The 27,282-nt window shown below is 38.9% G+C and overlaps 2 protein-coding genes across 2 annotated transcripts in view; both read right to left on the bottom strand.

The window, feature by feature from the left end:
- Nucleotides 1-20,266, bottom strand: part of tiam1a (TIAM Rac1 associated GEF 1a) — a 108,215-nt gene extending 87,949 nt beyond the window's left edge. The window contains exons 1-4 of the mRNA XM_079804073.1: nt 19,596-20,266; nt 16,989-17,225; nt 16,428-16,540; nt 13,360-13,417 (exon numbers count right to left, since the gene is read on the bottom strand). The gene's annotated coding sequence lies outside the window, so the exon portion shown is untranslated. The remainder of the gene's footprint in view (nt 1-13,359; nt 13,418-16,427; nt 16,541-16,988; nt 17,226-19,595) is intronic.
- A 2,129-nt stretch (nt 20,267-22,395) lies between these two features.
- sod1 (superoxide dismutase 1, soluble) lies at nt 22,396-26,305 on the bottom strand. Its single transcript, XM_079804082.1, has 5 exons — nt 26,133-26,305; nt 25,099-25,195; nt 23,129-23,198; nt 22,838-22,955; nt 22,396-22,745 (listed from the first exon to the last, which is right to left on the bottom strand). Exons 1-5 carry the CDS (start codon nt 26,202-26,204, stop codon nt 22,638-22,640), a joined length of 465 nt encoding a protein of 154 aa, XP_079660208.1. The 5' UTR covers nt 26,205-26,305; the 3' UTR covers nt 22,396-22,637.
- Between the last annotated feature and the right edge of the window lie 977 nt (nt 26,306-27,282).

Below are 27,282 nucleotides of genomic sequence, written 5' to 3'. Positions count from 1 at the left end.
TAAGTATCTTACTTTCAGTGACCAGTGGAAAAAAGGAACCTAAAATAAATTTCCGGCATCTATTAGATGGTAATGATGAGAAAAATATACAAACGCAAAAGGACATTTCTTTCTTTGATAAAAGACAGAGCGTGATGTGCCAGGATGTGAGTTATCAACCGATAAAAATGATCTCTGTGTGTGCAAACAAAGTCTAGCAGACGTTTGTGTTATGAGGCGCTCAGAACATTAAGAAAAATAATCTATGATATAAGAACAGAGAGAGAGGAATAAAGACTCATTATCTTTTGTACAAACAAACCTTCTGTGACGTATATACATAGCCATTTTGTTAGATTTCACATCCAGGCAGGAACATTTAACCACTGGAAAAACACAATTATTCAACTTAAAGGTGCACTATGTAACTTTTCCGTCCACTAGAGGTTGCCTATTCAAAACAAAGGCGTAGTTTAATGACGCCACGTTTGAGCGCAGAATCTTGGGACATGTGGTCTTCACCTCACAGCCGGTGGAAAAGAATCGGTATAGGACTCGGGCAGAAATCATGTTGATGAATGAGATTATTAACGTTACTGTAATATGAAGCAGAGCAGGACCGAGTGTTGTGGAGCTGATCAAGACCGCAGGAGTGATTGTTAATGAGATGAACACAACACACGCCTCGCGAGCAGCGGGACTTTTATTATGACACAGTCCCCGGCGCCATTTCCGCTTTCTGGTCATGAGTTTGAGGTAACGCAGCTCTGTTTATCATATTAGATACATTTGAGTGTGTTGAAAATGATGTTGTGATGTTACTCTGTGCGTTCGCTCGGCGGCTGCAATGACACTTGTTGCACACTGCAGTGAGAGTAAAGCGTTTCTGCTAAATAAAACCGGAGACCGAGGGTAACGTGGATATGACGCAATCGACAGGCGACTCCCTCACACGTCACGGTTCCCTGGTTAAAATAGCAATTTTCTCACGATTTACAAATAGTTGGAAACATTTGGGATATTTTAAGTACTCAACTGAACAAAATATATAACACTGGCCTAGTGTTTTTTGGATATTTTACTGAAAAAAAGTTACATAGTGCACCTTTAAAACTACTATTCATAATAGAAAATAAATGTTCCAACTTTTTATGCAATTCTATGTGTCAAAACCAGGGCAACATTTTTATAATGTTTCTGAAAGAAGTCTATGATACCATGGTGGCATTTATTTTATAAAAAAATATACAGTAAAACAGTAATATTGTGAAATATTATAACAATTTAAAACAACTGTTATTTATTTGAATATATTTTAAATGGTCATTTATTTCTGTGATGAAAAGCTGCATCATTACTCCAGTCTTCAGTGTCACATGATCCTTCAGAAATCATTATAATTTGTTGATTTGCTGCTCAAGAAACATTTATTACTATTTTGAATGTTGAAACAGTTTTTTAAAGAATATTATGTTCAAAATAACAGCTTTATTACTGTCACTTTTGTTGTAATTCTTCCTGAATAAAATAATTAATTAATTAATTCAGGGTTAATTCTGTCGAAATCTGGCAAGCAAGATGAAAACTATGCCAAGAGAGAAAATTATAACAATAATAATAATAATATTATTTCAAAAACTCAAAATCATATTGTCAAACTACACATTTCTAATATGATTGTGTTGATGGGTTGTAGTGAAGATGCAAGAATAATATTCATAAACAAACTGTTCATTTCCTCATATTACAGCAAATTAGATGCCGCTTTGTACACAGAGTGGTTCCTCATGAATTACACAAACCCCAGTTAAGCTCAGTAAAGCTGATGGGCATCTTCTAACCAGACGAGCTAATGCAAGAACACTGCTACATTATTACATCTGACAGTAAGCTGAAAATGTGGGCCAAGTCTATTGAGGACAGGAAACCACTGGTTTCATGGGTCTTCCTTCTCTGGGAGATGTATTATGAATGGGATGAGTATGACAATGAACAAAGGGATGGATGGAATGTGTGTTTAGATGTGGAAGACGAAAAACAGAAAGACTGTGGAGGATGAAAAATGAAATTCTGACAGTGAGGTGGAAAATAGAGAAGAAGGGGTGAGAGAAAGAGAGAGAAAAGGCAGAGAGAGGTGCGGAGGTGACCCGGGCCACTCATTAGGCTGGATGCCCAGACGGAGTGTCCAAGTGCTGAGATTCCCTCCAATTTACATCAAAGCCCCTGGGACACAAGACCAGGCTCCAGATCGAGTCAAACGTTCAAGTGATGCAGAAAAAGAGAGGTCTGGCCAACTGGGGTTGAGAAAAATTAATTCTGAAAACACACATGCCAAGATGGGCTTGTGGGACTTGACCAAACAACATCATGGAGCAATTTATGTTCTAAAATTGAAATATGCAAATCTAATCAAAATGAATATGAGGGGAAGGAAGAGGGCCGGGTTGACTTTGATTGAGGTCTTCAATGTGATGTCTGTTAATCTGAGGGAAATGTTGTGTATACGCTCACTGTCTGATTCATGTAGTAGTCTTGTATTTTGCTTACTGACAGCTGGATGGATTATGGAATTTTATATATGGAATATTCTGTAATACGGGGGTTCTGTACACTGAAAAACGAATCTATAGTAAAACGGATAAATGTCCTGGCAGAAAATTACCACTACTTTGCTGTTAAAGGGTTACGACATGAGGGTGAGTAATTAATGACAGAATTTTCATTTTTGGGTGAAATAACCCTTAAGGCCTGTTCACACCGGGACGATTTTCGCACGCGTTTATCGCCGTCGTTTAACGCCTCGGGACTAAACAATGGGCGCCAATGTGAGTGTTCACACCGACGCGCAAAACGCCAGGCGTAAAAGCGTCATTTTTAAAAAAACGCCTCGGGTTCGTTTTTTTATTTTGACGCGGCGCGTAAAAAACTGTCCGACCAATGAGATCGGCGCTTTTGTTCACGTGCCTGGAGCTGCTGAAGTGACAGTAAAACACGACTTGGTGGCGCTCAAGCACAAAACAGTCTTGCCGAGCACACATTGATACGACGAAGAAGTAGTAAGTAGACAAAGAAGAAGATGGGCTGCTAATGCTGCTTGCCAGTTAGCAAAAAGTGTGTGAATGCTTTTGTCCATATACATAATATGTCTATGGTTTTGGCAAGCACGTAAATACTGTCTCTCTTCTCCTTCTGTGTGACAAGCGAGTGTCAGAGGCTTAAAGTGCCGCAGCACCATCTTGTGTACCGGGAGCGCATCGACTGAATGTGCACGTTCACTCGGCGCAGCGCCAGTGAAAATCGCTTGGGTGTGAACACTCAAGACGCGCCGAAAAACGGCACGAAAAACGCTGGCGATAAGCGCGCGCGATATTCGTCCCGGTGTGTACAGGCCTTTAGAATATTGGTTGTAGTTTCATGGACTTTTCTTAGAGTGTAGGAATACATGTTCACTACTTCAAGTCTTAAAGTATCAGTTCACTTTAAAATGAACATTTCCTGATAATTTACTCACCTCCATCTCATCCAAGATATCTGTGCCTTTCTTTCTTCAGTCGAAAAAAAATTACGTTTTTTTTAGGAAAACTTTCCAGGATTTTTCTTCACACAATGGACCTCAATGGCAACCAAAATGTTGAAGGTCCAAATCAATGCAGTTTCAAAGGGCCTCAGAGGCTCTGCACGATCCCAGAAGAGAGATAGGGTCTTATCTAACAAAACCATCTGTCATTTCCAAGAAAAAAGAAACATTTATATACGTTTTAACCTAAATTGCTCGCCTTGCGCTGCTCTGCGACGTGCCACAGATTGCGCAATCACGTCGGAAAGGTCACATGAACATCTTGGATGGCATGGGCGTGAGTAAATTATCAGGATTTTTATTTTATTTTTAAGTGAACTAATCCTTTAAGATCCTGTTTTAAATAATGAGATGTGACTCAGTTGTTACACACAAAGGTTGTGTTAACACTGCAGGATGTAAATACATGACTGAACACAGGGAAATGCACAAAGGAAGACTGCAGTGTTCATTAGAATGATTTTAATGCCTAAGGCAAGATGCAAGCTAAACTGTAAACAACTGAGAGGACTCCATATAGAATGACATATCACATTATTTTCCAGGTAAGCGCGAGCTCGGCGATTTGTTATTTTAATGTGTCTGGCTTCCGGCGTCATTCGCTTCCAGTTATTTTTAGCTGTACAAAACAGCTCGTTATGCTGCTTGATATTGAAAACTGGTGTTTCTTACCATATTATTTTAATGTATTGTCTTAATTATAGACGCGCTCGCTTGTAGCGCAAACTGTTTTACAGTTTACTGCACTTTGATATATTCTTCTCGTTATTTCCCTATAGTGGCTAATAAATCGGAAGTCTCGCATATTCCCAGAAAACACCTTACACTCTAAAAAAAAAAAGGTTCTATATGGCACCAAAATTCTTGATTCTTGGCTCGTAATCATAGGGGAACCTTTTTAAGTGCTATATAGCACCAATTTTGGTGCTTTAGTGGTTCTTCGGCGGTTCTTCGGTGGTTCTTCAACGGTTCCTTGACTAAGGTGCTACACTCTACAAAAAAAAAGGTTCTATATTGCACCAAAAATGGTTCTTGGCTCGTAATCATGGGGAACCTTTTTTAGTGCTATATAGCACCAATTTTGGTGCTTCAGTGGTTCTTCATACCCCTTTTCCACCAAGGCAGTGCTAGAGCTAATTCAGAGCCAGAGCTAGTCCCAGTTCATAGTTGGTTCGACTGTGGAGCTTTCTAAGAACCGTTTGCTTTTCCACGGGCTGAGAGCCACAACAGAGCCATGTCTTACGTCACTGTATACGTCTCATCTCTCTCAGCAAAGCTAGCGAGGCAGCGGCAATGTTGCCAAGTCCGTGGTTTTGCCGCGGGCTGTTTTTTCATGTCCACGGGATGAAGCGACCCCAATTATGTGATATTTAGCCCCATATTGCGAATTTTAGTAGGCAACCATGCCAAAAAACACATATTTTACCCCCAAATGTGATTTTTACTGGGGAATCCCCCCTGGAACGCGATTGGGCTTGTTTTGAGTAGCAATTGGGCGGGTTTGTTGTGAAAACCTAGCAACCCTGCCGGGAAACACACACACACACCAGGCTTGTTCGAGACGCATCAGCGCTTGCCAGACCGATCCACATATGATATAAAAACGCATGAGTGAATCAAAAGCATAAGGAGTCATGTGCTCTCGCTGGACTCGTTATCATACGGCGATCGGTCTCTGCACAGCACCGCTGCGAACAAGCCTTCCATCAACAATGCAAACGTTGCGTTACTATTGATTCACATGGCTTTACGATCCTACATCGGCATCAAAACACAACGCAAACACAGCGAATCCAACGCATTCATGTAGTTCGCCGTAATTTGTATAGACGGAGATTACAAACGAACAGTAGCTGTTAGCTCCATTAGCTGCTATTTCACAATGGCGGATCTCAAGTGTGTGTTGGTCTTGTTGACCCCGCCCCCAGCGCCTGACGTAATCGGTTCTTACTTCTAGCCCTGTTCTAGCCCAGCAATGTTTTGGTGCTACTTAAGAACCACTTTTCCTGGCTCGGAGCTAGGGCTTTGGGTGTGGAAACACAAAGAACCGATTAGAAACTAGGCTCTGGCTCCGATCTAGCTCTGGCTCTGCTTTGGTGGAAAAGGGGTATCAGAGGTTCTTCAGCGGTTCTTCAGTGGTTCTTCAGAGGTTCTTCAGCGGTTCTTCAGAGGTTCTTCAGCGGTTCTTTGACTAAGGTGCTATATAGCACCTCTGAAGAACCGCTGAAGAACCACTGAAGCACCAAAATTGGTGCTATATAGCACTAAAAAAGGTTCCCCTATGATTACGAGCCTTTTTTTTTAGAGTGTATATAGCACCGCTACCATATACAGAAAATGTTAAGATATGGTGCTATATAGCACCAAAAGTGGTTCCTCTATGATTATGACGAAGAACCATTTTTGGTGCCATATAGAACCTTTTTTTTTTGTGTGTACTTCCCCGTTGAAAAACAATGTGGATACACTACTGTTCAAATGTTTAGGGTCAGTAGGTTCTTTTTTTTTTTCAAAAGTGGCAGATATATATTTATAATGTTATTCAATCTCAAATAAATGCTGTTCTTTTGAACTTTCTTTTCATCAAAGTATGCTGAAAGAATGTATCACTGTTTCCTATTGAGTTTTTAACATTGATAATAATAAGAAATGTTTCTTGAGCATGTGACTGAAGACTGGAATAATGATGCTAAAAATTCCGCTTTGCATCACAGGAATAAATTATATTTTAAAATATATTTAAAGAGAAAAGAGTTATTTGAAAGTATAATAATATTTCACAATTTCACCGTTTTACTATATTTTTGATCAAATTAACGTAGTCTTGGTGAGCATAAAACACTAAATATTTAAAATATTTTCGTCAACCCTAAACTTTTTAACAGTAATGTATCAGACCAAAATCTGACCAACCTGTGAATAAAGCTATTCTGAATGAATACGTAAATGTATGAATATGTAAATCCTGCCTGTGTTTCATTGATGCTGAATCAACACTGTAAATGTGAAAAGCTTCAGAATGGCATTTCTTGTTGGCCACAAAAATATCACCAAACTGAAAACCCTGGTGAAATGAAATCGTAACGATAAGAGTCTGAGCTCAGAATTTATTTTCCAATAATAGTCACATATCTGGACCAGCAGTTCAATATAAATGATGCAATGTGATGTGATAATAAAAAGTAATTTGAGACTAGACTGAATCTTCCACTGACAACAGCTCAGTGTGACTGGGGGGTCAGACAGAGGATACTCTATATTAAAATGAAAAGTCATGACTGAAGAAGGTCGAAAAAGAAAAAGTATGGTTTATTAACAACAATCAGTAAATCTGGAGCTCCAGGGGTTATGATATGGACAGTGTCAAATGTTTTCCTAGCTGTCTAAATGATAACTTCACAGTGGCTGAATCTGAAATCACGCCCTAAACCCTCATTCACTATTCCCTACTTTAGTCCACTAATACGGTTCACTTGAAGGAGTGAATGAAAACAAGTGAGCGAATTCGGACAGCCGCTGTGTCTACATCGGCTGTACACTCGTTATTGCAGTGCAATGTGGGATAGAATGAGTGCACTAAATAACGTCCACTATGGTTTCGGACACCACTACAATTGGCTGTCCCCTCAAATAGTGCCCTATTTAAGGGTATAGGTGGTGATTTCGGATTCATCCATTGACTTCTACTATTCTTAAAGGTGCACTGTGCAAATTTTAGCGGGATCTAGTGGTGAGGTTGCAAATTGCAACCGCTCACCGCTCATCTACCCCCAGACCCCGCCCCCTTTCGAAGCACATAGAGAAGCTATGGTGGCCGACACAGGACAAAGATGCCATCATCTGAGACAGCAAAGAGTGACTCGCGCTCTGTAGAAAAGTTTGTCCATTTAAGGCTACTGTAGAAACATGAGAGCGCAAAATGGCAACTTGTTTAAACTTTCTTTATATGTCAATACATAATTAAAATGTAAGTACTCAGAAAAAGAGAGTATAAAAATCGAGGGACTCTAGACTTTTTAATCTGCAATAAACACCGCTCATTATTTTCGTCCGGGACGAAACAAGTGATTGGCTTGGGCGACTGTCACTCTCTCTCGCTACCATGGCTACCTCCGCTTTTGCTACAGGATCTGCCCACATGCGCGCACCCCAGTGTTGCCAAGTCGGGCTACTTCAAACGGTCGGTGTAGCGTGTTCGTGTGTTTGGGGGGCGTGGCTTTGGAAAGAGCCCAGAAGGGAGAAGGTGGAGTGAATGGAAATAATGAGCTGTCTTTAAAACAGTCGTGAGAGGTCTACAGACACTCAATTTTTATACTTTCTTTTTCAGAGTACTTACATTTTAATTATGTATTGATATATAAAGAAAGTTTAAACAAATTTGGAAAAAAAGTTTTTTAACCAAATCTTACCTACCCTACCTTTAATGTTTTAAAAAGTGAATAGACATTTCAAGCCTCTTTACAATATATTACAAGCCTCAATACAATATATATATATATATATATATATATATATATATATATATATATATATATATATATATATATATATATATATATATATATATATATACAAAATATTTTTACATTTGATTATTATTATTTTTTATTTTTATTTAGCCAACTTTGTATGTTTTTCTTTTGCAGATTATTTGTCTTTGAAATAACCCTGGTGTTCAAACAGAGGACTAAGTTGTAACTTAAAGAGATAGTTCAGCCAAAAATGAAAATTCTGTCATTTACTCGCCCTCAAGTTGTACCAAACCTGTATGAATTTCTTTCTTCTGCTGAACACAAAAGTAGATATTTTGAAGAATGTTGGTAACCAAACAGTTTATGGGCCCCATTGACTTCTATAGTTCCGAAGTACAGGTTTGGAACAACTTGAGGGTGAGTAAATTATGACAAAATGTTCATTTTTGGGTGAACTATCTAAGTATAATCTATCTGAGAGTATACGCAAGATTGTACATTTATCCAAGCATCTTTCACATCGTCTTTCATCATTGTTACTGGAACAATAGCTCTGCTCTAGTTTCATGCCCGTACAACACAAAACACAAATACAAGTGCTCAGAGATATAGAGCATGCAAATCAAAAGTGAAGCGGCTGCGCTGGAGCATCCGCCCCTGGCATCTCTCTCACTTCCTTTTTCTCTACTGTCCTCTCTCTCTCTTTCATTCCATAATGTGAATCTCTTATTTCCAGGTCAGGCAGAAAGGATGTGATCTGTCTCTAATTCCTCTCTTATAGTTCTGCTTGTCTCGTTACATCAGCTAACTGCATGAAACGGTTGTGAAATTCTCACTCAGGCACATATTTCAATTATGAATGCCTTTTAAACGAAATTCAAAATTCAAACTGGATTTGAAATGCGGAAGCAAACGGGATGTAATTTGAAGTTAAGGAAGCAGAATTAAAATGCAGATTTTTTTTTTGTTTAAATGGTCATCTTTATATATATGCTGAATTGTACACTTTTACACAAGCACAAGATACATTCTCATTAAATACTGTATGTGAGAGCTGCAAATTGAGTTCTGAACATCTGTAATAACAAACACAGATAAACACTCTCACAGGCACCCAAACCCACATAATGCAGGGCGGCTGAAATCCCATCAAAACTACTTAGTGTTGAAGAGATGCTCAACCATCATTTTGATGAGGATAGCAGAAAAGGGACATAAGAAGGGAGAGATGGAGAGAAACGGGGGATTAAAACATCAGAAAGTAAAAATTCCTCCCAGACTGATGTCCTGTCCCAAAGGGGGGGGAAGAATAATCCTTCCCTCAAACGGATAGCCTGCACTTTTACCACCCACAGAGTTCTTCAGTCCCACACACACACACACACACAGTAGCTGAGTAAGCATATGTATACACTCTTACCAGCTTGTTTGTCCTAAAGATATACCTAAAGGTGCTGATCTAGGCCCAGCCTTCAATAAATAAAGCCAGATTGACAGTTTTTGACCACAGCATTATTCTGAGGTCTGATTTTACCAACACAAATGTTTACTTTTATATCATGACAGGAACTTTTCTTTTGACGTCTATTGTTTTTTATTGAGCTATTAGTAATGTTTTAAACCTATACCAGAATATTTTTCTATTTTGTTTGATTGTATTGTATTTTAAATATAATCTTGTTATATGTTATTTATTTTATTTTTACGTGCAGTCTTTTATTTTATATGTTATATAAATTTTGTTTTTTATTCTGTCCAACCACAGCATTATTCTATAGACCTATTTTATGTTCGCAAACAGAGATGCCGTTTTTTTTGTGGGTGGAGCCTACCTGGTGGCAGAAAATGACAGTTCTGCAGTAGCAATCTCTGGAAGCCACGGAATAAAAGAATAAAAAAGTTAATTTCTAAGTTTATATCTCATAATTGTTAGAAGTATAAATAGAATAAACAGACTTTTCCCCCCTCAGAATTGTGATATAAACTCACAATTGCGAGTTTTAAAGTCCGAACTTGGAGACATAAACATGCAAATGCAAGAAAAAGAGTCAAGAATTGTGAGATAAATATGTTATAGGCTATGTTTAAAAGTTATCTATGTAAAATGTTAGAGGTTTAAACATTATTTTATGCTGTAACTGCTATGTATGTATGTCCCCTATGAACTGCATATGTGAATATTATGTAGACTTACTGTACTGTTTACATCAAATTCATGCTTTAATAGTAGACTAATCATCACAGGTTTCATCAGTCCAGTCTGTGACGTGCAACATAAAAGTTTGCGTTTAGCTTCAAAGGGCGTCTTCAACGACGGAATTCTATAAAAAGGAAGACCGTATTTTTTGCATTCCGATTCTGACATACAAAGGCACAACAAAACATTTTGCCCATTTTCTTCCACTTGTTACGCTATTTTTTTGCCACCACTGTGCGCGCGCAGTTGCAAGTGACGCAACAGTGACGTCTGCTCCAAATGGGTCTATAGACCCTTTTCACAGGTCCGGGTTTTTCAGAGCAGAAGTCGTCATAGTTGGGTTAAATATTATAGCTGTGAATGAGAGAATACATTAAATATTTTTTGTGTGCCCATTTGCTCACATAGCAAAAGAAAAATGCCACAGTAGTGATTTCACAACTTTCAAAAAGAGGGAAAAAATAGAGTGCGATTGATAACGGCAGTCAAAAGGGAGAAATATGTAAATTTTTACCATCACTCCCATAGACGCTATTACTAAACACCCTCACAGCAGCGGTAACTTTTTTATTGTAATTTGATGCAAAAGTAATAAAATACAAAGTAGTGTGCTATATATGTACATATATATTTTTTTTAATGAAAATACAAAAAACGTTGCAGGATTTACGATATTGATGACCATTAAAACGCGTCATCACAGTCTGTGAAAAGGGTCTATTAATAATATTTTAAAGGAACACTCAACTTTTTGTGAAAATAGGATTTTCCAACTCCCCTAAAGTTAAACAGTTGAGTTTTACCGTTTTTGAATCCATTCAGCCGAACTCCGGGTCTGGCGGTAGCACTTTTAGCATAGCTTAGCATAGATCATTGAATCTGATTAGACCGTTAGCATCCCGCTCAAAAATGACCAAAGAGTTTCGATATTTTTCCTGTTTAAAACTTGACTCTTCTGTAGTTACATTGTGTACTAAGACCGACGGAAAATGAAAAGTTGTGATTTTCTATGCCGATATGGCTAGGAACTATACTCTCATTCCTGCGTAATAATCAAGGAACTTTGCTGCCGTACCATGGGTGGGCGCAATGATACTACGCAACGCCTGAAAATAGGCTAACTTCCGGCAATGTAACCAACGTGACAACCTGCTTGCACAGGGAGTGTGCTGGGGACTATTTTCAGGCGCTGCGTAATATAATTTCACCGCTTCACCCATGGTACGGCAGCAAAGTTCCTTGATTATTATGCAGGAATGAGAGAATAGTTCCTAGCCATATCGGTCTAGAAAATCTAAACTTTTAATTTTCCATCAGTCTTAGTACACAATGTAACTACAGAAGAGTCTAGTTTTAAATAGGAAAAATAATCGAAACTCTTTGGTCATTTTTGAGCGGGATGCTAACGGTCTAATCAGATTCAATGATCTATGCTAAGCTATGCTAAAAGTGCTACCGCCAGACCCGGAGATCGGCTGAATGGATTCGAAAATGGTAAAACTCAACTGTTTAACTCTAGGTGAGTTGGAAAATTAGCCTATTTTCAAAAGAAACTGGGTGTTCCTTTAAGCCTGTTCCAAAATATTTCTCTATTTTATTTTATTGTTGTATTTTATTTTATTTTTTTTTATTTAAAAAAAATAACTATCATCTATGCCTTTGCTCTGATGATTTCAGGTTTTACTATCCTTGTGGGGACATTTGTTTTCTACAAAGATAGCAAAGCCTGACCCCCACACACAGAGAGCTATAAAATAAATAATTCCCATTCTCAAACACCAGACATGGCTGAAAGGTCAGCTGAGTGACACTTAAGAGACATGAATAGCTTCAAATAAATTGCAAGTGATACAGTTGGCACAAATCCTGAGAAATAACCTCTGCCCCTAGAGATCTGACCTGAGTATAATGGAGAATAATTCAAAATCGGTCAGATCATCACACATCTCATGCACAGAATCCACAGACAGACAGTCTGCAAGGACAAATGAGGACAAAACAAATAAGAAAGTCTACCAGTGGTATTATGCAGTTAAACAGAGCAGCGTCTGCATGCTTCATTAGAGAGTTATCAGAGATGCAGACATCCACACACACACAGCTTTGTCCAATCACCCCCGCACTCTCGAAAATCCCACCCACTCTCCCGTTTGCCTCCAGGTGTTCGTTTCTTTCTCACTACTCCCCCCATTCCAATTAATGACTTTAATTGCATCCCTTGTCTAATGAACTCAGAGAAAGGGAGAGGACTGTTTTACCAGCTCTGAAATAACCTTAACCAAAAAGCAGAGGTCAGGAATGAAAACTGCCTCTGGTATCCAACATGACGCTCCACAACACCAACCTGATCATAAAAAACACGCAACCCTAAAGCAACTGAACTAGTCAGTGATTGCTTACACAGGTTAAATGATAATGCCACAGAAAACATTTCACTCAGGTTATGGTGAACATTCCCAGGTCATAAAGTCAAAAGACAGAAGAAGAAATTTTTTTGTACAGCATTGTAATCCTATATAGGCCATTTATATTTTCATAAATTAAAAACTCATTATATATATGCATTTACTGATATTAACAAATGCAACTTTTGATTTGAACTAAGATTAATAAATGCTGTAGAAGTATTGTTCATTCTTTGCCCCAAAAATAAATAATATATAAATATATATATATATATAGAATGAACAATACTTCGACAGCATTTATTAATCTTAGTTCAAATCAAAAGTTGTATTTCGTATGTATGTATGTATGTATGTATGTATGTATGTATGTATGTATGTATGTATGTATGTATGTATGTATGTATGTATGTATGTATGTATGTATATATAATGTTTGTACTGCATTTTTTTTTTCATAAATATATATATAAATCTATATACATACACATTGATTTATATTTAATACATTTTTCAGCATTAATAAAATGTTATGTCATTTATTTTATGAACAATAAACCAAGTTTGCACATCAACACAGTATGGATATCACATCTCAATTCAAAATATAAAATAAATCAGCCAAATAAATTATGTTTCCCTATATCTGTCCACTTTTACTGATGTTATTACAGTTATTGAAGTGACTACTACACAAATAATAAAAACGGAAGAAAGAGCTCAACTCACCACAACACTTTTCCAGGTGTAAACATGTTTCTTTCCTCTTTCTTTCTTTCAGCCACACCTGTAATGGTCATTTGCATGTGCGTTAGCATTTGAATTATACATTTAAATAACTGCTATTTAAAGGAGCAAATCCTCAAACCCCACAGGATATTAAACAAGAGTGACTTGTGTAACGCTGAAGACTTGGCCAAGTACATCCTGAACTTATTATTATCTTGAGTAATAACTCTGAGTGGCCTTTTTATTCCACTTCCTGTTTACACTATGGTGGGAATGTCACAAAGTCAAAAGTCTTTCGGTCGCACTCCTCTGGCATGTGGAATTCTCACTGCGGTTTACGACTGAGCAGTCTAGACTGTGTTTCTTTAAAAAGTGGATTATTTTGAAGTAATTTAGTCTGATTCTCAGTTCCCCACTGTTGTTTGAGACGCTGGAGGGGTCTGTAACATATACATCTAGCCCTGCATTGATTGGCTTGGCTATTGTATTGATTGATTGATTGGCTAAGGTCAGTTTACACCTGCGATCAGTTTCTGTCTGCATATTTGTCCCATGACTACAGGATCAAAGGTCAAGCTTTGTAGTTTCCGCTGTGAGAACTGGCCAAGACTTCGATAAGGTAATAAGTAACTACAAATAAGCTTATTCCTTTGATGGTGTGCCAAGTTTAAAGGTGCACTATGTAACTTTTCCGTCCACTAGAGGTCGCCTATTCAAAACAAAGGCGTAGTTTGATGACGCCAAGTTTGAGCGCAGAATCTTGGGACATGTGGTCTTCACCTCACAGCCGGTGGAAAAGAATCGGTATAGGACTCGGGCAGAAATCATGTTCATGGATGTGATTATTAACGTTACTGTAGTATGAAGCAGAGCAGGACTGAGTGTTGTGGAGCTGAGCAAGGCCGCTGGAGCGATTGTTAATAAGATGAACACAACACACGCCTCACGAGCCGCGGGACTTTTACTATGCCACAGTCGCGGCGCCATTTCTGCTTTTCCGGTCATGAGTATGAGGTAACGCAGCTGTTTATCATATTAGATACATTTGAGTGTGTTGAAAATTATGTTATGATGTTACTCTATACGTTCGCTCGCCGGCTGCAATGACACTTGTTACACACTGCAGTGAGAGTAAAGCGTTTCTGCTAAATAAAACCGGAAACCGAGGGTAACGCAGATATGACGCCACTGACAGGCGACTCCCTTACACATCCCCGGTTCCTTGGTTAAAATAGCAATTTACAACTTGGTTAAAAAAACGATTTACAAATAGTTGGAAACATTTGGGATATTGTAAGTACTCAACTGAGCAAAATATATAACACTGGTCTAGTGGTTTTTGGATATTTTACTGAAAAATGTTACATAGTGCACCTTTAACATACTAAAGTTTGATGTCAGAAAAGTAGTTGAATGCTATAAACATTATTATGGATGCATTGTGCATTTTTATAATTTATTATATTTTATAAATTGACACACACACACACACACACACACACACACACACACACATATATATATATATATATATATATATATATATATATATATATATATATATATATATATATATATATATATATATATATATATATATATATATATATATATATATAATTAGTCAATTAAATAAAAATGTAATAAAAAGTAGGCCTACATATACAGTGTATATACTGTATACACACACACACACACACATACATACATACATACATACATACATTCATATATATATATATATATATATATATATATATATATATATATATATATATATATATAAACATACATACACTGTATATAAAGGCCTACTTTTAATTACATTTTTATAAAGGATCTATATATATATACAAACATATACATATATATATATATAGACACAAACAATATTTCAGCACTTATGAGCCAAAGCATTATGACCAGTCACAGGTGAACGGAATATCGTTGATCATCTCCTAACAAGGCAATATGTAAAGATCTGGGTTGATTAGATGGTAAGACAATCAGTTCTCATAATCAATGTGCTGTATGCCAGAGAAACGGGCAGGAATAAATCTGATCTACTTTGACAAGGGCCAAATTGTTAGGGCAAGGCGACTGGGTCAGAGTATCTCTGAAACGACGAGGCTTGTGGGTTGCTTCCAGTCTGCAGAATTTACAAACAGTGGTCCGTGAAGGGACAAATCACAAAACGGTGACAGGGTGTTGGGCGCCCAAGGCTCATTGTTGCACGAGAGCAACAAAGGTTGTCCCGTCTGGTCCGAGCCAACAAAAAGTCTACTGTGGCACACAAGTCACACAACATTTTTATGATGATTATGGGAGGAATGTGTCACAACACAGTGCATCGCACTCTGCTGCATATGGTGCTGCGTAGCCACAGACCATTCAGCCTATGATGACCCCTGTCCACCGCCGAAGTGCCTACAATGTGCACGCGAGCGTTGGAACTGGACCATGGAGCAATGGAAGAAGGTCATCTGGTCTGATGAGTCACGTTTTCTTTTACATTAAGTGGACGGCCGTGTACATGTTCTCCTCTGGGCAATTTTCTGCAGGGAAATACTGGGTTAGGCTATTCATGTAGACATAAATTTGACGCGTGCACCTCCCTAAACATTGTTGCAGACCAGGTACAAAATGGTGTTCCCGGGTGGAAGTGGCCTCTTTAAGTAGGATAATGCACCCTGCCACACATTGTTCAGGAATTTAAATTGGATGTTCTGGACGAATAAATTCAATCCACTGCGGCTCCACCTCACAACCTAAATGACTTGCTAATGTCTTGGTGCCAGATACCACAGGACACCTTAAAGCCACAATATGTCATTTTTCACCGCTAGAGCGAATTTGGTGTGTCCATGGTTTCTACAAAATAAAATTGGAAATCGAAGGTAACGCGGATATAATGTAATTGATAGGCGACACACGGACACAATACGTGTCCCGCTTATTTCTCTGGATTTAAACATTCTTGGAAACATTTGGGATAATGTAAATACACGTCAACAAAATATATAACATTGTTCAAGTGGTTTTAGGATATTTTAACCCAAAAATCTTACATCTTGTGCCTTTAAGAGGTCCTGTAGAGTCCATGCCTCGGCGGGGCGGCGCTGTTTTGGCAGCAAGTGGAGGACCAACGGCATATTAAGCAGGTGGTAATGTTTTGGCTCATCTGCAAATATAAAGTACATGTATATACGAACAGACATTCTTTTTTCATGTTATATCACAATATATTTGTTTTAATCTATTCAAATTTCTAAAACATTTCAATCAAATTTAGAATTCTTGGTCTTCAAAGAGGTCTTAGAAATTTGGACCACACAGCATTTATTTAGTTATTTCCATTTAATTTGCCCTTGAAACTTTCTTCTTTTTGTATCATATTTTCCTGTTCTTCAAGCACATTGATCTAACAAGGTCATCAAATTAAGAGCAGATGTTAGTCAATCCACTTGATCTGTGCGGCAAATATGTCAAACACACACACGCACACACACACACTTAAATATGGGTTACGGCATGTTGACTCAAATACTCTCAGGCCCAAATGCTCAGAAACACTCAATAGTCAAAAGGAAAGAATATATGTAGGATGGAATAAATGATAGTCAACTCACTGTCTCAGGAAGAGTCAATGAACTTCAAAGGGGTGCAATAAAAGCCCAGCGGTGAAGTCTGTTTTATGTGTCCTTCACTTAACTTCTGCCATAACCCGAAAGCTGAGCAGAGAGGAACATTTTTCAGGCAGTAAAAAGTGACAGACCTCTAGTGAAAGTGGACCACACGGTGATCCTCCATCTTCAGACATCACAGGCGCAGGTTATTTGGAGGTTCTGGCTGAATAACACACATACCTGGGGGGCAAAGGTCTGGTCAGGAGGATTCTGCAGTCAAAAGTGAGCATTCAATGACCCCTGGCCCGTAGTATAGAGGCCATGTATGGCATCTGACCTATGGCCTAGACATCTAGCATTGGCCCAAAAATATCCCAAGTATACTCTAAAAATCAGAAGGTACGTTTAGTTGAACCGGAGAACTTCTGGGCAACACTTTGAAGGTGCCTTATATCCTATTGATACTCAAGGAACTTCAATATATACACTATATTGCCAAAAGTATTGGGACACCCCTCCAAATCATTGAATTCAGGTGCTTCAATCACTTCCATGGCCATAGGTGTATAAAATCAAGCAACAAACATTTGTGAAAGAATGGGTCGCTCTCAGGAGCTCAGTGAATTCAAGTGTGGTAAGTCCATTTGTGAAATTTCCTCACTACTAAATATTCCACGGTCATCTGTTAGCGGTATTATAACAAAGTTGAAGCAATTGGGAACAACAGCAACTCAGCCACGAAGTGGTAGGCCACGTAAAATCACAGAGCGGGGTCAGCGCATGCTGAGGAGCACAGTTCGCAGAAGTCACCAACTTTCTGCAAAGTCAATAGCTATGGACCTCCAAATTTCCTGTGGCCTTCAGATTAGCTCAAGAACAGTGTGTAGAGAGCTTCGTGGAATGGGTGTCTATGGCCGAGCAGCTGCATCCAAGCCTTACATCACCAAGTGCAATGCAAAGGATCGGATGCAGAGGTGTAAAGCACGCCACCACTGGACTCTAGAGCAGTGGAGACGTGTTCTCTGGAGTGACGAAACACACTTCTCTGTCTGGAAATCCAATGGACGACTCTGGGTTTGGCGGTTGCCAGGAGAACAGTACTTGCCTGACTGCATTGTGCCAAGCGTAAAGTTTGGTGGAGGGGGGATTATGGTATGGGGGTTGTTTTTCAGGGGTCGGGCTTGGCTCCTTAGTTTCAGTAGAAGGAACTCTTAATGATTCAGCATACCAAGACATTTTGGACAATTTCATGCTCCCATCTTTGTGGGAACAGTTTGGGGATGGCCCCTTCCTGTTCCAACATGACTGCGCACCAGTGCACAAAGCAAGGTCCATAAAGACATGGACGAGGATCATAAACACACTCCTAAACCTTGTGGAAAGCCTTCCCAGAAGAGTTGAAGCTGTTATAGCTGCAAATGGTGGGCTAACTCCATATTAAACCCTATGGATTAAGAATGTGATGTCATTAAAGTTCATGTGCATGTAAAGGCAGGCGTCCCAAAACGTTTGGCAATATAGTGTATATCAAGTACCTCAAAATCTCTTGAAAGCAAGACCTGCAATAAAAAACCTAGATTTAGAACCTGAGTCAGGTTTAATCAAACAAAAGCATCCCATTTCAGTTGTTACAAACTAAGAAGTAACAAAGAGATGGGCCAAGATCAAAAGTGGAAAAAAGTAAAGCCAAAACCCCGAAACAAGGGCGAAAGTGTCAATAAAATGACTGTATGTTCTTTGAAGTGCAGGGGCCCTTATGTAACGTCAGCATCGAACCGAAACATCCCCTCAGATTCGCACTCGCCTCCCACGGTGATCCAGGACATCTAGCAGTGTTGCTAGGAAACAGGGGTCCGAACAACCTCTCAGGTAGACATAATCAGTTTAAAAATTATTAAAAGACCAAACAGCATCAGATAAACTTTAAAACACACAGACTCTACATGGATTAATGCAATAAATGCATCAAAAGTGCTAGAAATGCTTTTACATTGCTACAAATGTAAAAGTTTCTAATAAATGCTGTTCTTTTGAACTTTCCATTCATCAAAAGAATCCTAAAAAAAAAAATGCTCGCGGTTTCCACAAAAATATTAAGCCGTATAACTGTTTTCAACATCGATAATAAAAACACATGTTTCTTGAGCAGCAAATCAGCATAGATATGAGAATGATTTCTGAAGGATCATGTGACGCTGAAGGCTGGAGTAATGATGCTGAAAATTCAGCTTTCAAATAGCATACATCAAAAAATCTTATGGATCTTATAAGACAAAATCATTTGTCTTATCAAAGACAAATGTTTTCACACCAAAAAAAGTGAACTTTTTGGTTTGGGCAGAATTTCTACCATTAAAGCCTCAAGCTAAGCTTTTATAGAACGAAAACAATAATTATAGGCAAGCACATGCATGAGCGAGGCAAACATGCAAATATGTGTTTTTTACGCATGCTTGCCATATGTGCTGATTACATAAGACCTATTCATCTATACAATCTCACATACAAAGTCAATCTTTGTAGGTGACACTGTAAAGTCTGACTAGCTCACCCAGATTAAAGGTTGAAGCATTCATTTAGAGTGTGGATGCTTTGTATAAGACATAGGACCTTTTTAGTGTGTGTTGACATCATGTGAGGCCTATGACTTGTGATTTCTTGCTCCGGTGGGACTGGCGGCTTCTTCATTATTCATGATCCGCCTTGCTGATGCTATTTATACCAGCGTTTTGAATCATCACGCTCCAGTGATTCTTTCTGCTTCTGGAAATGTGTCCATGTGAGGACCATGATTGTACTTCCTCAATACATTTTAAGGTCTTGAACCTGTAATAAGAGAGGACAGAAAAACTCATCACCAGACATAAAATACATCAGAAATAATTTATCACAGTAATTCCCCAAGTTTTATTCCTATGTGGGTAGAATGCATCAGAGTAGAAGGCATAAAAACGTGTAACCATTAAACATGCATAGAGTGTGAAATGGACTTTGTGTAGAGTCTAAAAAAAGCACAATAAAGTATGAAAAAGGCCAAAATGTTAAATTTTTATCATCAAAAACATGAGCATTCTGAGTACAAATTTGAACTGTGAAACTCATCTGTGGGTTGCAGCAGGTCTTCGTCCTCTGGGGAATCTCGTTTCGTCTGGAGGAAACTGGAAATGCCAAGTTTCTTCACATGGGAGGATGTCCCATTAAAAGAGAAAGAGGTTTTGGAGCATGTAATTTCAGCAGCAGTCCACTGGCCATCTGCGAATGCTGGCCTGCACCGGGCGCAGCTGTTTAACAACAGTATCAAATATAGAGTCAGATGTCAAAGGCGCGACCACCCATTTTAAAATCATATTCATAGAACAACAATGACTTCAATCTCAAGTGTCTCTCAACTCTAATATATTCCTAATGAAAAAAAATATCCTAAAATCCTAAGGTTGGCTGGTCTTCCAGCCTGGCCAAGCTGGTTTACACATGTTAACACAGCTAGAGCTTGGCCATCTGAAAAGTGCCCTCTAAAACCTCAACATTTTAAATTCATAATGCAAATGCATAAGATATAATTACTAAGCAGACTACTAATTCGATTCAAGTAAGTAATTTCATAATAAAGTACGCCCTCATTATGAATGTAAAAACATTACAAACTTTCCGAAATTACTTTCTTGAAGGTACTTTTGGGTCTGACGCACACGCACAATAACTCGCCACTGCCATCTAGTGGTGCATTCTAGGCAATTACTTTTTTTGACTTCAGACTAGTCAAACCAGCGACACTTCCCAAATAAACACACTAAAAACATAACAAAAGGGAATATCGTTCCAACAATGTAAGCAGATTTCAAACTTTTTGATTTTTTAAATAGTAAAAATACGTCTATGAACCAAAAATAATTGTATTTCATCACATACATGTGTCACTTTATTATTTATATACTATTATTATATAGTATTTATTTCAAATTAGCTTATTTTGATAAATTAAGTTGTTCTAATTTTAAGTTTGTACATATATACATACATACATATACATTCATACATACATATACACACACCGGTCAGGCATAACATTATGACCACTGAAAGGTGAATAGCACTGATTATCTCTTCATCACGGCACCTGTTAGTGGGTGGGATATATTAGGCAGCAAGTGAACATTTTGTCCTCAAAGTTGATGTGTTAGAAGCAGGAAAAATGGGCAAGCGTAAGATTTTGAGCGGGTTTGACAAGAGCCAAATTGTGATTGCTAGACGACTGGATCAGAGCATCTCCAAAACTGCAGCTCTTGTAGGGTGTTCCCAGTCTGCAGTGTCAGTATCTGTCAAAAGTGCTCCAAGGAAGAAACAGGGGTGAACCGGCGACAGGGTCATGGGAAGCCAAGGCTCATTAATGCACGTGGTTGGCCCGGGTTGTCTGATCTAAGAGACGAGCTACTGTGGCTCAAATTGCACAAGTGCTGGTTCTGATAGAAAGGTGTCAGAATACACAGTGCATCGCAGTTTCTTGTATATGGGGCAGCAGAGCCGCAGACCAGTCAGGGTGCCCACTGCCCATGCTGACCCCTGTCCACCGCCGAAAGCACCAACAGTTGGCACGTCAGCATCAGAACTGGACCATGGAGTGATGGAAGAAGGTGGCCTGGTCTGATGAATCACATTTTCTTTTACATAAAGTGAATGGCCGGGTGCGTCGCTTACCTGGGAAACACATGGCATCAGGATGCACTATGGGAAGAAGGCGGATGCAGTGTGATGCTTTGGGCAATGTTCTGCTGGGAAACCTTGGGTCCTACCATCCATGTGGATGTTACTTTTACACATACCACCTACCGAAGCATTATTGCAGACCATGTACACCCTTTCATGGAAACTGTATTCCCTGGTGGCTGTGTCCTCTTTCAGCAGGATAATGAGCCCTGACACAAAGCAAAAATGGTTCAGGAATGGTTTGAGGAGCGCGACAACTTTGAGGTGTTGACTTGACCTCCAAATTCCCCAGATCTCAATCCAATCGAGGATCTGTGGGATGTGCTGAACAAGTAAGTCCGATCCATGGAGGCCCCACCTCGCAACATCTTGATGCCAGATACCACAGCACACCTTCAGGGGTCTAGTGGAGTCCATGCCTCGACAGGTCAGGGCTGTTTTGGCAGCAAAAGTGGGACCAAAACAATATTGGAAATAATGGTCATAATGTTATGCCTGATCATCAGTGTATAATACATACATTTTCTATTTAGCTTTTAGATCAATTTCAGCTTTAGTAATTTTACTACTTCAAGTTAAATATTTTTTCAGCTTTATTTCTGTTACCAAAACATTTACACAGAACAGAATCAGGTTTAATACACCCACACCCTTTATTTTGCCATCAGTCCATATATTTAGCTCATAAAAGACACGCACACATATCCAGCCTGATCAATGTTTATTGAATAAAGCAGAAATCAGAGGAAATTAACATCACTTTGTAATTGTGAGAAGGCAGAAGTTGCCCATATAGAAATGCGCAGGAATAACGGCTTCACGTGGCTACAATTCTTTAAGCATTAACTTGCCAAAAATAGAGATGTACTCATCAGTTTACTAAGTGCTTACGGGGATCCACATTGGTCACTAATATTTCCAAGCTGGCTCTTCGATTAGAGCTGGACTCTACTCAGTGATGCCTATAACACCACAGGCCAGACGACTTCCAGCATTGCCAGTTTTAAGACTTTCGTCATTGCCTCCCTTTCCCAGGTCATCCTCCTTCTCATGGATCTAGAGCAGAACATACACAAGGTCCAAAGTTGAACAGACAGTTATTGCCATTAGATGTGCAGCGGATTACAAAACCACAGTTGTTTTCTTACCACCATGGTCCTCCCAATGATGGAGTGTGGCCCTGACAGAGTCAGCATTTTGTCCACTATGTCAATTTTTGCAACCCCACTGTCACCAGCGGTCACATTGCCAAGGTCTCCGACGTGCCTGCGAGACACAGTACATTAGCACACGGCTGCTTGAAATTATACTGAAATGTATGCAGAACGGGTTTACAATGGGATTTATGCAAATTTGACTACATTGAGCAGGCAGACTTTGTACTGTGAGTGATAACATGATAGAAGCGGTCGTGCTGTACAAAACAGTGATAAACCCACCTGTCAGCATCGGTTGGTCCAGCGTGAGATTTACTGTGAGGGTTGAAGTGCGGCCCTGCGCTGATGCAGCCTGTGATAAACAGAGGAAACAAAATGGCAGTCTGTGATCATGTCAGGGACAAATTAAAGGGATAGTTCACCCACATATGAAAATGATCCCATAAATTTCCCTCAAGCCATCCTAGGCGTATATGACATTCTTCCGGCGGTGGCCTTCCATGTTCAACTTACGAGGTGCAGCATCTCTTGCAGTTGAATACGCAATGCGGTCTGCTGGAAGCTAGATATTTTACTTTATAACATGTTAAAGAGCACCTATTATGGCATTTAAAATGTTCCAAATATTGTTTTAGAAGTCCCCAACAACAGTTTTACATGCATGCAATGACAAAAAAGACTTTAGTTTTCTTATAATATGCATTTATTTTTACCTGTTTTGACAGCGATTCTCAAATGATTCCTTTAGTGATTCACTTTTCAAAACCCCGGCTTTACGTGACGCTAATCTGCTGTGATTGGTCCGATGACCCAGTCAGTTGTGATTGGTATAGTCTGTGCTGATATTTTCGGAAACGGAACGCCCATCAAAGTCTTATAGTGACAGTAATTTGTTAATATGTGTCAGGAGTTATGAATATGAAAACCGCGTCGGTACCGTTTGATTGTAATATGAGCCTCAGCTGATCTCATTCATAAAAAAACTCCTCTATTCTCCTCATGAAGACTCGCGACAAATCAACATCCCTCAGGGCTTTTAGTTCAAAAGTGTGCAGATGAGGAGACATATTGATAGATTCTCATATGTCTGTGTCAAATTTCTAAACAGAGGAGTATTTTTTATTCAATACTTCCTCAAAATGCGCAGATATAGCCTAATCATGAGCGATTGAGTCTCTTATGTGTGGTTTTCAATTCATACTGGCAGCCGGATGGCGCTCTGTGCACACATATATGGTAAAGACAGACGAAGAAGATACCATGTGCCATAATAGAAGTCCACAATAAAAGCTTCCGGAGATCGCGAAACATGCAAATAGAGACATTTGAAGACTAATAAACACTCAGTCACGACGATGTATGGTTTGTCTTCAAGCCACTTAGTCTTCAAATGCTCATCCTTGGGCAGATGAAAAAAGTTTGCTTTTGAGTCGCACTTCAGAACACAGCGTCTCGTCGCCATGATGTTTTCTAGTTTTCACTGGCGTCTTGGAGCGCAATAAGTGGGCGTATCGTATTCAAATAACTTGACGTCATCTAGTCAGAGAAAAAGCTTCGGTCTTCTAACGATTCTTAAAAATGACTCCGAGTCGACTCTTACTTTTGAAAGAAAATAACTATATATTATTATACACTGTCATATTTCAAACTTTGCAGGATGTTTTTGTTCACTTAGATCTATGTTACACACTAAATGAAAGGTAAATTTCAAAATTCCATGATAGGTGCTCTTTAAATATGGATATTTTTCTTACAAAAACCCATTGATTCACTTCAGTAGGCCTTTATTAACCCCCAGGAGCCGTGTGGAGGTACTTTAATACTGGATGGATACACTTTTTTGGGCTGCTATTATAATGCTTGGATTAGCCAGGACATTTTTAATATAACTCCGATTGTATTCGTCGGTAAGAAGAAAGTCATATACACCTAGGATGGCTTGTTGAGGGTGAGTAAATCATGGGGTACTTTTCATTTTTGGATGAACTATCCCTTTAATCCTCAATATCATTTTCTGGTTGCTGAAGCCCACACAATAAAAAGACATCACGGTCAAGTCTGATGTTTTTCTGTTTGGCCAGTGTATCAGAAGCAGGACTTTTATTTTGAAAGCACTTGCCAAAATATTGAGCGAAATGAATCAGCCATCAAAAAAAATCTAAATCAGATCAACCACTAGTCAAGCCTTCAGTCCTAATGGGTTTAACAGGTAACGTTACATAAAGGTCAGTGGAAGGAGTAATGGTGCTTACCGTTTGTGTTGTCTCCAAAAGCATGGACATGGAAACCATGCTTTCCTGCGGCAAGCCCAGTGATTTCACCTGACAGCTTCACTGGAGACGATTCAGTCTAAAAACACACACAAATCACTCGTCTGGTCAATGATAGTTTCATATCAGAAAACTGAAGCTGACATGATGATGCTGCCAACAAGTCCAAGGTCATGGGTTTGATTCCCAGGGGATACAGGAACTGATCAAAATTATACCTGGAATACAAGTTAAACAAAGCCTCTGCCAAATGCATGAAGGTAAATAGTAAATACTTGACAATGCTAGATAAAATTGTATAGTAAAAACCACAATTTAAGTCAAATGATAATAAATATGATTATGATTAGACCATAAATTCTCTAAAATGGTGCTTAAAGAGCAATGACATGCTTTTCAACCACCAGTAGAGTTTGAAGTTTTGCAGTCTGCCAGTATTTAATGTGTGCTGCGATCTCTGTCCTATTTGGCCAAAGTTTGACAGCAAACAAAGGAGCATGACTCAGCAAACTTTTCCCTTAGTTATCATTTCATTGCAACTTTCAAGGCAGTTCAAATGACAATTGAAAATCAATTCCGAGTTCCAATTCCAGGTGCAAACGCATAAGGTTTCATCGTTTGCATGCATGCACTTGAGAAGAAAATGATTAGTATGCACGTGCACAGGGGCGTAAACGAAACGCAGACCTGCCACTGTGTCAGAGGTCATTGCTAAGCTGCATTTAGCGGTTGTAACGCATTTGTGCTATAGAATCATCAGTCAAAAAGTGAATCATGTATAACAGGCCATTATCAGGTTTGGCCATCAATATTTGCATGGCCCATTAGGACAGCAAATCCCTTGCAACCGCGTATTACGCCATTGCTACGCTAATCTCAGTAATGCACGGTTGACTCTTTTATCTCACTTGTGGAGTGCAAGTTATATATGAAATGCAATGTGCGTGGTTGCGGGCTAGCTCGCTGCGCGTGCTGCTCGCCATGACAAGCGCAGCGAAAAACACAAAATTGTTTACCTCTTGAAAGAAATGAACGGTTCCGGTCACTTCCCCGGTGCCTTTTAGGACACAAACTGCTTTTTTCGCCATGTTGCCTTTGAATTACGCAAACTGCGAAGTTGTGAGAGAGTGAAAGAAACCGATGGTGTTTGATAAGAGAGGAGGAGGCGCGTGAGTCGATCTGACCAATCAGAAGGCTGAACAATGCGTGGCCGTTGATTCGGTTAAAGTCTGGCTTGTCACGCTGACGTGATTCTCTCCAAAACCTCACCTTTTGTTTTAATGAAAGAAATTAAGCAAAACTTGATATAAATTACATCGCATGAGAACAAAAAAGCTTTAAACCATTATGCTTGCAATTCATTTCCTGTTTTTACTGACATTCTAATTCTAAAATCGTCAATATCTCCATTTTATATAAATTTGTTTGCTTTTCCCCTTTCTCCTTTATTGTTTCCCATATTTTTTGGCCATTCATTTAATAATAAAAAAATGGAGATAAAAGTATTCTAGGGCCAGTTTCACAGATGCTTAAAACTAAACCAGGATTAGACATTAGTTAAATTAGGGCATTTAATTAACTTTTATAAACATAGAGAAAAATCCTAATCCTAGAAAAAAACAATTACTGGTGTGCATCTTGAGACAAAACAATGTACGGACATATTTTAAAGGGATAGTTCAACCAAAAATTAAAATTAGCCCATGATTTACTCACCCTCAAGTCATCCTAGGTGTATATGACATTCTTCTTTCAGACGAATATAATCTGAGTTACATTTAAAAAAGTCCAGGCTAATCCAAGCATTATAATAGCAGTAATAGTTGCTCTGTTTTTGAAGTCCATCAAAAAATGCACCTGTCCATCGAATAACGTGCTCCACGCGGCTCCGGGTGTTAATAAAGGCCTTCTGAAGCGAATCGATGCGTTTGTGTAAGAAAAATATCCATATTTAAAACTTTATAAAGTAAAGTTCCAGATCGCCTTCCGTGGTAAAGTGTTGAAAGTGAAACTCAAGATGCGTACGTGACGTCATGAAGAGCGGACCTTTCAACACTTTTTCCATAAGTTGAACACGGAAGGCGGTCGGCCGAAACTTTCATATACACCTAGGATGACTTGAGGGTGAGTAAATCATGGGCTAATTTTCATTTTTGGGTGAACTAT

The sequence above is a fragment of the Gobio gobio genome (assembly GCF_949357685.1).
Source record: "Gobio gobio genome assembly, chromosome: 22".
Classification (NCBI taxonomy): Eukaryota; Metazoa; Chordata; class Actinopteri; order Cypriniformes; family Gobionidae; genus Gobio; species Gobio gobio.
Note: the sequence above shows the minus strand (reverse complement) of the source record. Positions and strands in the feature narration are given on the sequence as shown.